Source organism: Rhinopithecus roxellana, chromosome 6, assembly GCF_007565055.1.
Source record: "Rhinopithecus roxellana isolate Shanxi Qingling chromosome 6, ASM756505v1, whole genome shotgun sequence".
Lineage (NCBI taxonomy): Eukaryota > Metazoa > Chordata > Mammalia > Primates > Cercopithecidae > Rhinopithecus > Rhinopithecus roxellana.
Genome location: NC_044554.1, coordinates 122079426 through 122096041, shown reverse-complemented (window position 1 = coordinate 122096041; position 16616 = coordinate 122079426). Strand labels below are relative to the sequence as shown.

The following is a 16616-nucleotide window of genomic DNA, read 5'->3' as shown; positions in this document are numbered from 1 at the left end:
AGGATTATAACGGTGAGAAGTAATAAACATTAGCAAGTGTATATTGCATGTTAGGCAGCATAATAGACATATAACACACTAACTGTTTAATTGTCCTGGAAGTTCTGTGAGGTAAGTATCCATTATACGGGTAAGAAAACTGCAGTCCAGAGTGACTAAGTAATTTGCTTTGCTAATAAGTGATGTGCAGCCCTGACACATAGCTGATATGACTAAAGAAATAAGAGGCTGTCAGTACAGTGGTTAAGAGCCCAAAGCTTACAGTCATCTACCTGGGCAACAAGCTTTGCCAGTTACAAGTTGTGAGACCTTACTGTGCTTCAGTTTTCTCACCTACAAAGTACAGACAATAAACTATCTCATAAAATTGTAATGAGGATTCAGATAATGCATGTACAGCACTGTTAATAGCTCTATTAAACAGTAAGCCCTCAATAAACATTTGCCATTATTACATCAGCATAATATGCTGGTGTCATTAACAGGGGGAAGGCCCAGTTTTGGAAGGGAAAATATAAAATGTTAAACAAGCTAAGCTGGAGGTGGCTTCTAAGTATCTATTTTTAGAGAAATAAAAATGAAAGATAAAAGCAAAAAAATGAGATAAAAGAAATACCTATAAAAATCAAGATAAACCTAATAAAGTCATAGGCCTGGATGATATAAATTATTTATGAAATTTTTCTCATTCATAAATCCTAATAAAAATATTTCTTTGTGTAATGATTTTATAGAACTTCTATTTACTCTGTGTAAAATACTATGCTAGATGCTAGATGTACAAAGAAGATACCTTAAAAGAAGTTGTTAATATAGGTAGGCAGAGAGAAGCTATACAAAATTGTAAAACATAATAGGTAATGTACAGCAAATATGTGAGGCAAACAAACAAATGATGAAGAGCCATAAAAGTTTTTTTAAAAAGACAGAGGTTCCTATGGGTTATGACAACTTAAGTAGATAGATGTGACACACACAAGATCTTGAAGAGCAAAATTTAGATAAAAAAGACCCTTTGGGAGGCCAAGTGAGAGAGGACGGCTTGAGGCTAGGAGTACAAGACTAGACTGGGCAACACGGCAAGATCCCAGATCTACAAAAAATACACAAAATATTAGCTGGCTATGGTGGTCCATGCCTGTAGTCCTAGCTACTTGGGAAGCTGAGGTAGGAGGATAGCTTGAGTCTAGAAGTTTGAGGTTACAGCAAATTATGATCACACCACTACACTCCAGCCTGAGTGATAGAGCAAGACCCTGTTTCTATTAAAAAAAAAAAAAATAGGTAAGAAAGGAAAAAGTGAGAGGAGCGAGAAAGAGGGGGATACTCCTGGCCAAGAGAGCAGTATGAACATGGCAGACAGAACCCTCATGGCATGTTTTGGAGATAGCAAAAAAAAGCAGCTTAACTGGAACAATAATTTGTACATGGAAGAAACAGGAAAAAGGCTGAACATTAAGTTTTTTTATCAAGTTCAAAAAAGCTTTGAAGACTAGTTCTAGAATTATATTTCACTGCATAAGAAAATAAGCATTTTTTTCCGTTCCCTTCTAGCATCAGACTTCTATACCTGCATAATCTACTTCTAAAAAAATTAACCTTGCTTTGTAATTACTGTTCTATTCTTTGTTCCTTTTATTTTATAAGCTAGTAAATATCAAATGTAATTCCCATGTGATCAGGTAAGAATTTTCATATAAACAGATTTGCTATATCACTAAAGCTTTCTCATTGAATAGACATTTTTTAAAGTTTCTTAGTATTTTCAGTTTTAAGAAAATGTTTGGATTTTAGAAACGTCTTTTCAAGTAACTGAATCCCATTAAAAGAAAGGAAATTCAAACTGATCATGACTAGAAAAGGCAAATGCACCCATTTTTTTTAACTAAAAATAGCTAATCAGAGTTTAGAACTTTGCCTTTGGCACCATTCCCTGCATTTGTTTGACAGCTGACAAGCACTGTTCTAGAATTGAAATGTTATAAATTAAATACATTATTACCAAGAATTCATACTATGAAATATTGAGGATCAAAATATATTTATAGTAACAAGAACATATGAACCTATCTCACTATTAAAAGCTTTGGACTAATTCAGATTCAATAAAGAAAATTTTACTAAATCATAATAAAGAAAGTCATATCAAATATTTGGTTTTAGAAAGTTTAATTCACTACAAGACCATATTACATGCACATGTTTGTATATATATCGTGTCTGTGTATGTCTGTATTTTCAAAAATCATAGTTCCTTTTTCTTTCACCACTTTGTTACCAATTAGTTTACGGTAATACCCTAATACCAATTAGTTTATAGTAATACTTACCCTAAAATTTTATTCATTCCATGTCTAGCAGCATAATGTAATGGAGTATTGTGCTGGTAGGGCTCCCCATAAGATGTATTTGGATCAAGAGATTCTTTTAGCTGAGGATTGTTTTCATATATTTGGCAGGCCAGGTTTTCATCACCATTGATGAGTGCTTTACGGAATTTGGTGGTTGTATTTCCCATGTTTTGTTTTGTTTTGTTTTTCTGATAGGCAGTGGCACTTCTTTCCTTCTATCTTCAGCCACTTCTGAAACACTTCTGCAACATCTTTCACATTCTAATGAAGGAAAAATTATTCAAATTAGATGTAAAACAATCACAAAAGAAACAGTAACACAATTAGGAACACTAAAAAAAATCTGGGAATCATCAATAAGGGAACCAACTATATTACATTTTACCAAATTTATCTTAACAGCCAAAAAAATCTCAAAGTTTTAACACTGTCCAAATTAACTTCTTGTTAAACTGTAACACTTTCCCACACAGAGACTGTTAAGGTTTCACAGGCTGTCCTTTGGATTACAAAAATTATCTACATATGTAACTTTTCAATTTTCCTCTTCACATGGGCAGAAAATGAGCTTGACTGCATTTTATGGTTGAAAACACTTTAATTTCTGTATAAATTATGTATAAATCTTACTCAGCCAATTTGTGGGATAGTGAAAAATGTAGGAAATTTTGCCCAAACAAGAACTGCAGAAGAGGCGTTAAAATGCAGTAAAGGAAAAGTGAAAGCGCTCAGTACTTTATGAGGACATCACAGAAAAGACTTAAAATGTAAACATACAGGAATACACAATTCAATGATACTCAGATCATCACAGAAAAGTACTAAAACTGATAATACACAGAACAATACAGTGATTATTCTACCATTTAAGACCATTAAATTTATTTCTTTCTGCTATACAGAATTCAAAACAAGTAGGAAAACATCAAACGTTTATGCATACTATGTTTGGAAAGAGGTTATGATAATCATCACATGGGCAATGTGATTGCTAATTTATTTACTACTGAAGCAACGTGAAGTGGGTGGGGGAAGGCCATAGAAACAAACACTGGACATGAAGTTCAAAATACCATATTTGCCTACAACTAGTTGTGTAATTCTAAGCAAGTTACTCATCCCCTAAAAGCCTCAGATTCCCATCTGTACAGCATGAAAAATGACCATTTCTTAGGTATGGCTATGAGGATTGTAAGAGTTACTTAAAGTGCCTAGTACGGTCCTTAGTTAATGAGTCCAATAAATGCTAGTTTCATTCTATTCCAATAAACGTTGTTTCTGGATCTATTCTTGAGCTATGATGAAAACGAGTGACAAAGAAAACAGCATATGCAAAGGCACGTATGAAAAAAAAGGCCTACAGAAGGAACAGTTAAGTATGAATAGAGTTCTGCATCTCTAGCATTAGACTAACAAGAGATAAAACAAAAAATAGGTTGGGACCAGATAAGGAACTTACACTTTAACCCGAAAAGAACAGATAATTAAAGGCTTTCATGCAGGGCAATGATACAATTATTTCATGCTTTAGAAAATTATTGTGACAATGTAGAAGATAGAATAGAAGGAGGAAAACTTAGAGGCAGAGAATACAACAGTCTTTCATGTTACTCTATTAACTCAGTGGGACGCTGGACACTAAAACATAGCTTTAAAAAATAGGTGAAGGGTGTGGTGGCACATGCCTATAATCCCAGTTACTCAAGAGGGTGAGGCAGGAGGATCACCTGAACCTAGGAGTTCGAAACCAGTTTGGGGAACATAGCAAGATCTCATCTCAAAACAAACAACAACAATAACAACAACAAACACAGGTGAAAATAACATGCAGAGTGTTCAACATAGGCTTTGTATAGGGTAGTTCTCAACCTTGGTTGTATCTTATAATAACCTGGGGTACTTCAGAGTCCTACTGACCAAACTACATCTCATAACAAAAATCAGAGTCTCTAGCGGAAGCACCCAGGCACAGGTATTTAAGCTCTTTATGTGATTTTCAACGTGCAGACATCACTCTATAAAAGGCTTCTGGAGCCCTGAAGCTAAATATCAGGGCAAGATGTCTGTCAAGCCTATTCTGGAGGTAGGCATTAACTACCTACTTACTATAGCAGCACAGTTTCTGGCCCATTACTGTACGTAATGAGGTCACCATTTGGGTTTTTTAAGGGTTCTTTATTATTGTTTTTTTTTATTTTAAATATGCAAATACATACATATAGTAGAACTTTTTGAATATAAACAAAGAAAGAATTTAAAAGCTCATGGTTTACTGCAAGAAAACCACTGGTAGCATTCTGATACACAATTACACTATTTAAATGTGTATGTGTGTGTTTGTGTGTATAAAATACATATGCAGGCCGGGCGCGGTGGCTCAAGCCTGTAATCCCAGCACTTTGGGAGGCCGAGACGGGCGGATCACGAGGTCAGGAGATCGAGACCATCCTGGCTAATACGGTGAAACCCCGTCTCTACTAAAAAATACAAAAAACTAGCCGGGCGACGAGGCGGGCGCCTGTAGTCCCAGCTACTCGGGAGGCTGAGACAGGAGAATGGCGTGAACCCGGGAGGCGGAGCTTGCAGTGAGCTGAGAGCCGGCCACTGCACTCCAGCCTGGGCGGCAGAGCAAGACTCCGTCTCAAAAAAAAAAAAAAAAAAAAAAAATACATATGCATATACACAACATAAACATGTATACATTAATTGGATCATATGACATAATTTTTTATTTAATTTTTCAGAGGGTTGCTAAACCTTTAGCCTAAAATATTACACTTTTATTGTTTCATCTTGAATAAGAGGAGCAAATCGTTCTCTCCCACACCATACACAATATAATACAGCTACTATTTGGAAACTTTCAGTTGTTTTGGTCCTTGATAGAATACAACTCAAATTATAAACATTTTCAGAGTTCTGGATTAGATTAATAAATAGCACATTTTCTGAGATTTACATTAGCACTTTAGTGAAATATTCTATAAGAAAAATAATTTGTATTTAAGAAGTAAAAAAATAAATATCTAAGAAAGTAATGTTATGGGGTACTCATTCAAAGTAACAAGTTTTTTTTTTAAAAATCAATAATACTCTAAATATGCATTAAATATTACTGTTAGTTGAAAAGGATAATGGCATTGAGAAGTCATTTTGTGGCTTTCAGGTATTTTCATATCTGTTTCATTTTAAAATTTTGATCGATGAGCCTGAAAGTCACTAAGAAATGCATCATTTAAATGGTCACAGCTCAATTCCCCTCAGATTTATCTTCACAAACCTTGCCTAGAAATTTGCCACATGTATCCTTTTCCCTAGCCACAGCTATTATTGCCTGAGGTGATTGTTCTCTCTTTGTTTGAATCAAAACCTCAAGTAATATTTCTGGAACTCCAAAATATGTCTATGTATAGAGCTTCATGAGGCAAGCATTGGAGTACCAAAGAGGCAAAAAGAATTCCTTATTTTGGGCTTCTAATTCTTTACAGAAAAACTGGGGCAAGGTTTCATCATCTGAGTAGTAAAGCACAGCACCTGATAAGTATTTAATGAGAAGAAGAAAAATGTAGCCTGGGTTGGGCGCGGTGGCTCACGCCTGTAATCCCAGCACTTTGGGAGCCTGAGGCAGGTGGACCACGAGGTCAAGGCGTTCAAGACCAGCCTGGCCAACACAGTAAAACCCTGTCTCTACTAAAAATACAAAAAATTAGCCGGGCATGGTTGTGGGTGCCTGTAATATCCTCTACTCAGGAGGCTGCGGCAGGAGAATCAGTTGAACTTGGGAGGTGGAGCTTGCAGTGAGCTGAGATCATGCCACTGCACTCTAGCCCGGGCCACAGTGTGAGATTCAGTCTCAAAAAAAAAAAAAAAAAGAAAAGAAAAATGTAGCCTGTTGATGGACTCCAGAAAGTTTTACTTAATTTCTGATTAACTTTTAATTGTGAATGCCTTTATAACTCTAGCTTTCTTTTTAAAAATTTTTACTTTTGTGGATACATAGTAGGTGTATATATTTAGGGAGTACATGAGATATTTTGAAACAGGCATGCAATGCATGATAATCACACCAGGGTAAATGGGGTATCCATCGCCTCAAGCATTTGTCCTTTGTATTACAAACAAACCAATTATAATTTTTTTTTTTTTGAGATGGGATCTTGCTCTGTTGCCCAAATTGGAGTGGAGCAGTGCAATCCCAGCTCACTGCAACCTCCACCTCCCAAGTTCAAGCGATTCTCATGCCTCAGACTCCCGAGTAGTTGAAACTATAGGCATACACCACCACAACCGACTAATTTTTGTATTTGTAGTGGAGACATGGTTTCGCCATTTTGGCCAGGCTGGTCTTGAACTCCTGACTTCAGGTGATCTGCCCACCTTGGCCTCCCAAAATGCTGAGATTATAGGTGTGAGCCACTGCACCTAGCCCAATTATATTCTTATAGTTATTTTTAAATGACAATAAATTTTATAATCACTCTACTGTGATAGCAAGATCTTAGTCACTCTATTTTTTTTTTTTTGTACCCATCAACCATCCCCAGTTCCCCTTCACCCCGCAACAACCCTTCCCAGCCTCTGGTAACCATTCTTCTACTATCTCTCTCCATGGCTTCAATTATTTTGACTTTCAACTCCCACAAATAAGTGTATAATTCTAGCTTCAAATCTCTGTCTCCCAACTGCACCACTGATAGGTTAATAATCTGTAACAAAAACTCAACAGTACTTAAATTAACAAACTACTCCTAGAAATCTTTTACAGAAGATGAAGTTCTTCAGAAATAAATAACCAAATCCTAATTCAACTATTCCCATAAAAATATTTTTAGTAAAAATAGTAACTATATGGAAGTATATAACTGACTCCCATTCTTCATTTTAACTGGATATGGGTCACACACACACACTCATACTCAATTTAGTCTTCTGCAGTTATCTGCACTATTGATAATAACAACCTTAAATCTACAACTAAACTCTTTAGCCAGTAGAGAAACAAGCAGAAAGTTCATTCAGGCAGCAGGTCCCAATATATATATATACACACACATACACAATTTAGTCTTCTGCAATTATCTGCACTACTGGTAACAACAGCCTTAAATCTATAACTAAACTCTTCAGCCAGTAGAGAAACAGGCAGGAAGTTCAGGCAGCAGGTCCCCACACAACCCTATCCCACTGCAGGCTGAAATCAAACAGATGAGTTTCTAAGATTCCAGGAAGCTCAAATTCCAAAGAAACGCTCTAATGGTTACTGTAATAATACTTCAAGAAAAGGAGAGGATGGGCTAGGCACAGTGGCTTACGCCTGGAATTCCAGAACTTTGGGAGGCTGAGGCAGGAGGATTGCTTGAGCCCAGGAGTTCAAGACAGCCTGGCCAACATGGTGAAACTCTGTCTCTACAAAAAATACAAAAATTAGCCAGGTGTGGTGGTGTGCCCCTGTAGTCCCAGCTACTTGAGAGGCTGAGGTGGAAGAATGGCTTGAGCCCAGGAGGCGGAAGTTGCAGTGAGCCGGGATAGTGCTACTGTATTCCAGCCTGGGTGATAGAGCCAGACTTAACTTTCAAAGGGTCAGGTAAAAAAAGAAAACAAGACAGCAGAAAAAAGAAAAGTCAGTGGACAAAAAGCATGTGGGCAGATGAAATACTAAGCTCTCAACCTGTTCATTCACCCAGTCAACATGCATTTATTGACCAATGGTAATTTTGTCACTGTGCATCAGAATCACCTGAGGAGATGATTTCAACTGGTCTTAAGGGGGACGAGGCCAGAGTGGGAAATTTAAAAGCTTCCCAGTTGATTATAATGCATGTCAGAGTTTAGAACCATGGACTAATTTTGAAACTATGCTAAGCCAAAAGTAGCAGCCAGAAATGTGATGGTGAGAAGCAGTGTGGTAGGAGTCAGCTTGTTATCTACTTTACCAAGTAACTTAACCTCTTTGAAATGTTTCCTCAACTCTAAACCAGCAGTATTAATATCTACTTTCTTCAGTCAACAAATACAAATGAACAAACGGATAAAAATCACTACATTTATGAAGTTTATATTTCAGTGGGGATACACATATGAACACTGTAAGGCTTTGATTTATTCTGTGTGCAGGTTTTTGAGCTTGATCTTTCTTGGCTCTTGCTTAACATTTTAAGAAAAAGGCATTTAAGATTTATCCATGTTGATACATAAATCAATAGTTCAACCCTTATTATTACTGAATAGTATTCCACTGTATGGGTATACCACTACTGGTCTAATCATTCACTTATTGAAGGACAACTTGGTTGCTTCCAGTTGGGGCATTAAGGCTGCCATAACATTCATATATAGGCTTTAAATGAACATAAGTTTTAATTTCTCTTGAGTAAATATCCAAGAGTGGAACTGCTGGGATATGTACTAAGTCACATGTTTAACTTTATAAGAAACCACCAAATTGGTTTTCAGAGCAAGTGTACCAGGATTCAGAGCATTCAGAGTTATTCTGAACCCTGGTCAGCATTTAGAATTGTCAGTTTCTAGTTAGTGGGATTTTTTTTTTTCTTTTTTGGTAGCCATTACAATGGATGTGTAGCAGTATTGTACAGCGGTTTTCATTTTCATTTCCCTAATGACGAATGATGTTGAACATGCTTTCATGCTTATCTGCCATGCATACATCTTCATTTGTAAAGTGTCTGTTTAAATAATCTTTTGCCCATTTTTAAGATGAAATATTATTGAATTTGAGATCCAAATAGATGCTATAAAAAGTCCTTTGTCAGAAATGTAATTTGCAAATATTTCACTTTGAGCAAATTTGTATGTAAGGTGTTTTGCATACAGACATCCAATAGTTCCAGCACCATTTGTTGAAAAGATTTTCCCTTCTCCATTGAGTTCCCTTTGCATCTTCGTAAAAGCCAATTGACTGTGTTCTATTTTTCTGTGTGTCTCTCTTTTTAGCAATTCTATATTGTCTTGATTACTGGGAGAACAAACATTTTAACAATACTAAGTCTCCTTATCCATGAACATGGTATTTCTATTTATGTCTTCTGTAATTGATTTTCAATGACAGTTTTGTAGTTTGTATTATACAAATGGTACACATATTTGTTAGATTTATACCTAAGTATTTCTTTTTGGGGGGGTGCCATTATGAATGGTGCTTTAGAAAATGTCAAATGCCAAGAGTTCATATCTAGAATACAGAAATACAATTGAATTTGTATATTGGCCCCATATTCTGAAAATGTGATAAATTCACTTATTAGTTCTAGGTTTTGTTTTTCTTTTTCATGGATTTTTTTGGGATTGTCTAAAGTAGATTTGTATTATCCATGAATGGTGGCGGTTCCCCCCCACTGTTTTTTTTTTGAGACGGAGTCTTGCTCTGTCGCCCAGTCTGGAGTGCAGTGGCGCAATCTCGGCTCACTGCAAGCTCCACCTCCCAGGTTCAGGCCATTCTCCTGCTTCAGCCACCCGAGTAGCTGGGACTAAAGGCGCATGCCGTCACACCTGGCTAATTTTTTTGTATTTTTAGTAGAGACGGGGTTTCACCGTATTAGCCAGGATGGTCTCGGTCTCCTAACCTCATGATCTGCCTGCCTTGGCCTCCCAAAGTGCTGGGATTACAGGTGTGAGCCACCGCGCCTGTCCTTTTTTTTCCTTTTATATCTGCATGTCTTCAGTTTATTTTTCTTGCCTTACTGTACTAGATGAATTTTAAAATTCGTGGACAGAAGTTTGAGAAGAAACATGATATTTGCATGGACTCAAAGCATCTCCCCCAAGATATTTCAAAATTAGAATATAAAAAACAGCAATTCACAGTGGAGAAGCACAAGAGATAATACTCTGACCAGAAAACACCACCTGTTACCTATTGACATCCTGTACCCCAACCTGATGCACTAAAAAAGGCACATAAGTTCTGTAGTACTCTTGTGAAAAAATTTGGAACATCCACCCAATATGAGAAAATATCACAGAAACTCAAGTTGAGAGATGTTCTACAAATAACTGGCTAGTACTCTTCAAAAGCGTCAAGGACATCAAAACAAGACAGCACAACTGTTCACAGTTTAAAGGAGACTAAGGAGAAAGAAAACTAAATGTCATATAGGGCCCCAGACTGGATTCTGAAATGGATAAAATGACATTAATGGAAAACTGGTGAAATCTAAACACAGTAAATAGTTTAGTTAGTAGTACTGTACCAATGTTAATTTCTTACTTTTGATAACTATGGTTAATGCAAGGTGTTAACATGAGGGTGAAGGGCATACAGAAATTCTCTGTAGTATTTTTGCAACCTTTCCATAAGTCTAAAAGTACTTAAAAATAAAAAGGTGAAAACAATTCTAGCTCCTGTGTTTTGGGAAGAGACTGCAGGAAAGCATGAATAGAAACAGGAAGGCCAATTTGCAGGTTACTAGGGTAAACCAGGCAATAGCTGATAGGTTCTTGTACCAGGACTGTAGCAATACAGGTATTGAGAAGTTGTTTGGATTCTGGATATATTTTAAATAGTGTTTTCTCAAAGAAACCCTTAAAGATGTACACATAGCGGTATGGGTTATTAATCACACAATAAAATAAAGCAACAAATGGAATAAAATAAGGATAATATCCCAAATTCACAAACCCTTGAAAGACAAGTTGTCTTCTAGAAAATAAATAGAAAGGCCACTCCAAGAAAAATCAATGTCATTTACTATGATTTTTGGCACCAAACATCGAACCTCTATGCAATCTCTTAACTCAAATTATTAAGCTGGGCCACATATAAATCACAAGGTCCACTGGTCCCTCTACACTAGATTTCCCTGATGGTGAAAAGAGACAAAGGAAGTGGAGGAAAGGTTTAAAACAGCTGCTGGAATCTAGGTACAATATGCACACCTTCTACTAAAAGGTACACATGCTGGTAATCAGGTCCAACATTAAAATATCTCATTTGGAGAGAAATAAGGAGAATGGCCTCTATCTGTTAGGGCATGGGGTATTACAGTCAACTTCAGGGATACCAGGGTTCAAGATCTGACCATATTTAACTCATAAGTGAAGGGGTAGTAGTAGTCATTAAATTACCTTTCTAAAAAATCTCCAATGGTTTCCTACAGGTGACAGGATAAAGGCAAACTTAGGAATTGCATAACTAAGGCTACATCATCAAAGTGTTTTTAAGTACAATGAGTTTGCCTGAAGCTGGGGATTTGCACAGGGAATAAGCAGAGGTAAAGCTGTATAGCTGGGTAGGGCTGAACCCTTTGATTCCTACCCTAAGAGTTTGGCTTCAGCTTTAACATTCTCAACTTAATTTTAGGTCATCATAGTCTTCAGTGGTATTTCCTATTTCTGAAATGATAGCTCATTTATTATTTTGTCTACTCTGAACTTGGCCAGTGTAACTCAGTGTTATGTATAGATCTTGTTTCCTATGCCAGAATAATTAATGCAATATAGTTTAGTGAGTTGAAAGAACACTTAAGATAGAGCTAGTCGATCCCTTCTCCTAGCCAGGGGAACTGAGACACAAACACCTGGAAAATCGGGTAACTCCCACCTCAATACTGCGGTTTAAGCAAACGGGCACACCAGGAGATTATATCCCACACCTGGCCGGGAGGGTCCCATGCCCATGGAGCCTCCCTCATTGCTAGCACAGCAGTCTGCCATCTAACCGCAAGGCAGCAGCGAGGCTGGGGGAGGGGCGCCCGCCATTGCTGGGGCTTAAGTAGGTAAACAAAGCCGCTGGGAAGCTCGAACTGGGTGGAGCTCACAGCAACTCAAGGAAGCCTGCCTGTCTCTGTAGACTCCACCTCTGGGGACAGGGCACAGTTAAACAACAACAACAACAAAAACAGCACAAAAACCTCTGCAGACGCAAATGACTCTGTCTGACAGCTTTGAAGAGAGCAGTGGATCTTCCAACACAGAGGTTGAGATCTGAGAAGGGACAGACTGCCTGCTCAAGTGGGTCCCTGACCCGAGTAGCCTAACTGGGAGATATCCCCCACTAGGGGCAGACTGACACCGCACACGTCACACGGTGGAGTACACCACAGAGAGGAAGTTTCCAAAGTAAGAATCAGACAGGTACACTCAGTGTTTAGCAATACTCTATCTTCTGCAGCCTCTGCTGCTGATACCCAGGCAAACAGGGGCTGGAGTAGACCTCAAGCAATCTCCAACAGACCTACAGCAGAGGGTCCTGACTGTTAGAAGGAAAACTATCAAATAGGAAGGACACCTACAACAAAACCCCATCAGTACGTCACCATCATCAAAGACCGGAGGCAGATAAAACCAGAAAGATGGGGAAAAAGCAGGGCAGAAAAGCTGGAAATTCAAAAAATAAGAGCGCATCTCCCCCTGCAAAGGAGCGCAGCTCATCGCCAGCAACGGATCAAAGCTGGATGGAGAAAGACTTTGATGAGATGAGAGAAGGCTTCAGTCCATCAAACTTCTCAGAGCTAAAGGAGGAATTATGTACCCAGCGCAAAGAAACTAAAAATCTTGAAAAAAGAGTGGAAGAACTGATAGCAAGAATAATTAATGCAGAGAAGGTTATAAACGAAATGACAGAGATGAAAACCATGACACGAGAAATACGTGACAAATGCACAAGCTTCAGTAACCGACTCGATCAACTGGAAGAAAGAGTATCAATGATTGAGGATCAAATGAATGAAATGAAGCGAGAAGAGAAACCAAAAGAAAAAAGAAGAAAAAGAAATGAACAAAGCCTGAAAGAAGTATGGGATTATGTAAAAAGACCAAATCTACGTCTGATTGGGGTGCCTGAAAGTGAGGGGGAAAATGGAACCAAGTTGGAAAACACTCTTCAGGATATCATCCAGGAGAACTTCTCCAACCTAGTAGGGCAGGCCAACATTCAAATTCAGGAAATACAGAGAACGCCACAAAGATACTCCTCCAGAAGAGCAACTCCAAGACACATAATTGCCAGATTCACCAAAGTTGAAATGAAGGAAAAAATCTTAAGGGCAGCCAGAGAGAAAGGTCGGGTTACACACAAAGGGAAGCCCATCAGACTAACAGCAGATCTCTCGGAAGAAACTCTACAAGCCAGAAGAGAGTGGGGACCAATATTCAACATTCTTAAAGAAAAGAATTTTAAACCCAGAATTTCATTTCCAGCCAAACTAAGTTTCATAAGTGAAGGAGAAATAAAATCCTTTACAGAAAAGCAAATGCTGAGAGATTTTGTCACCACCAGGCCTGCCTTACAAGAGACCCTGAAGGAAGCACTAAACATGGAAAGGAACAACCGGTACCAGCCATTGCAAAAACATGCCAAATTGTATAGACCATCGAGGCTAGGAAGAAACTGCATCAACTAACGAGCAAAATAACCAGTTAATATCATAATGGCAGGATCAAGTTCACACATAACAATATTAACCTTAAATGTAAATGGACTAAATGCTCCAATTAAAAGACACAGACTGGCAAACTGGATAAAGAGTCAAGACCCATCAGTCTGCTGTATTCAGGAGACCCATCTCGCATGCAGAGACATACATAGGCTCAAAATAAAGGGATGGAGAAAGATCTACCAAGCAAATGGAGAACAAAAAAAAGCAGGGGTTGCAATCCTAGTCTCTGATAAAACAGACTTTAAACCATCAAAGATCAAAAGAGACAAAGAAGGCCATTACATAATGGTAAAGGGATCAATTCAACAGGAAGAGCTAACTATCCTAAATATATATGCACCCAATACAGGAGCACCCAGATTCATAAAGCAAGTCCTTAGAGACTTACAAAGAGACTAAGACTCCCATACAATAATAATGGGAGACTTCAACACCCCACTGTCAACATTAGACAGATCAACAAGACAGAAAGTTAAAAAGGATATCCATGAATTGAACTCATCTGTGCACCAAGCGGACCTAATAGACATCTATAGAACTCTCCACCCCAAATCAACAGAATATACATTCTTCTCAGCACCACATTGCACTTATTCCAAAATTGACCACATAATTGGAAGTAAAGCACTCCTCAGCAAATGTACAAGAACCAAAATTATAACAAACTGTCTCTCAGACCACAGTGCAATCCAACTAGAACTCAGGACTAAGAAACTCAATCAAAACCGCTCAACTACATGGAAACTGCACAACCTGCTCCTGAAGGACTACTGGGTACATAACGAAATGAAGGCAGAAATAAAGATGTTCTTTGAAACCAATGAGAACAAAGATACAACATACCTAGCCGGGTGCGGTGGCTCAAGCCTGTAATCCCAGCACTTTGGGAGGCCGAGACGGGTGGATCACGAGGTCAGGAGATCGAGACCATCCTGGCTAACACGGTGAAACCCCGTCTATACTAAAAATATAAAAACTAGCCGGACGAGGTGGCGGGCGCCTGTAGTCCCAGCTACTCGGGAGGCTGAGGCAGGAGAATGGCGTAAACCCGGGAGGCGGAGCTTGCAGTGAGCTGAGATCTGGGCACTGCACTCCAGTCCAGGCGACACAGCGAGACTCCGCCTCAAAAAAAAAAAAAAAAAAAAGATACAACATACCAGAATCTCTGGGACACATTTAAAGCAGTGTGTAGAGGGAAATTTATAGCACTAAATGCCCACAAGAGAAAGCTGGAAAGATCTAAAATTGACACTCTAACATCACAATGAAAAGAACTAGACAGGCAAGAGCAAATACATTCAAAAGCTAGCAGAAGGCAAGAAATAACTAAGATCAGAGCAGAACTGAAGGAGATAGAGACACAAAAAACCCTCCAAAAAATCAATGAATCCAGGAGTTGGTTTTTTGAAAAGATCAACAAAATTGACAGACCACTAGCAAGACTAATAAAGAAGAAAAAAGAGAAGAATCAAATAGACGGAATAAAAAATGATAAAGGGGATATCACCACCAACCCCACAGAAATACAAACTACCATCAGAGAATACTATAAACACCTCTACGGCAAATCAACTACAACATCTAGAATAAATGGATAATTTCCTGGACACTTACACTCTTCGAAGACTAAACCAGGAAGAAGTTGAATCCCTGAATAGACCAATAGCAGGCTCTGAAAGTGAGGGAATAATTAATAGCCTACCCACCAAAAAAAGTCCAGGACCAGATGGATTCACAGCTGAATTCGACCAGAGGTACAAGGAGGAGCTGGCACCATTCCTTCTGAAACTATTCCAATCAATAGAAAAAGAGGGAATCCTCCCTAACTCATTTTACGAGGCCAACATCATCCTGATACCAAAGCCTGGCAGAGACACAACAAAAAAAGAGAATTTTAGACCAATATCCCTGATGAACATCGATGCAAAAATCCTCCATAAAATACTGGCAAAGCGGATTCAGCAGCACATCAAAAGGCTTATCCACCATGATCAAGTGGGCTTCATCCCTGGGATGCAAGGCTGGTTCAACATTCCCAAATCAATAAACGTAATCCAGCATATAAACAGAACCAAAGACAAGAACCACATGATTATCTCAATAGATGCAGAAAAGGCCTTTCACAAAATTCAACAGCCCTTCATGCTAAAAACGCTCAATAAATTTGGTATTGATGGAACGTACCTCAAAATAATAAGAGCTATTTATGACAAACCCACAGCCAATATCATACTGAATGGGCAAAAACTGGAAAAATTCCCTTTGAAATCTGCCACAAGACAGGGATGCCCTCTCTCACCACTCCTATTCAACATAGTGTTGGAAGTTCTGGCTAGGGCAATCAGGCAAGAGAAAGAAATCAAGGGTATTCAGTTAGGAAAAGAAGAAGTCAAATTGTCCCTGTTTGCAGATGACATGATTGTATATTTAGAAGACCCCATTTTCTCAGCCCAAAATCTGCTTAAGCTGATGAGCGACTTGAAGCAAAGTATCAGGATACAAAATTAATGTGCAAAAATCACAAGCATTCTTATACACCAGTAACAGACAAGCAGAGAGCCAAATCAGGAATGAACTTCCATTCACAATTGCTTCAAAGAGAATCAAATACCTAGGAATCCAACTTACAAGGGATGTAAAGGACCTCTTCAAGGAGAACTACAAACCACTGCTCAGTGAAATCAAAGAGGACACAAACAAATGGAAGAACATACCATGCTCATGGATAGGAAGAATCAATATCGTGAAAATGGCCATACTGCCCAACGTTATTTATAGATTCAATGCCATTCCCATCAAGCTACCAATGAGTTTCTTCACAGAATTGGAAAAAACTGCTTTAAAGTTCATATGGAACCAAAAAACAGCCCGC

The 16616-nt window shown here is 38.3% G+C and overlaps 1 protein-coding gene across 2 annotated transcripts in view; it reads right to left on the bottom strand.

Moving 5' to 3' along the window:
* ANKIB1 (ankyrin repeat and IBR domain containing 1) overlaps nt 1-16616 on the bottom strand; it is a 164624-nt gene that overhangs the window by 96689 nt on the left and 51319 nt on the right. For both annotated transcript variants that reach the window (XM_030932121.1, XM_030932122.1), the window contains exon 2: nt 2331-2612. In XM_030932121.1, the coding sequence (XP_030787981.1) occupies nt 2331-2518 (188 nt within the window). In that variant the 5' untranslated portion in view covers nt 2519-2612. The remainder of the gene's footprint in view (nt 1-2330; nt 2613-16616) is intronic.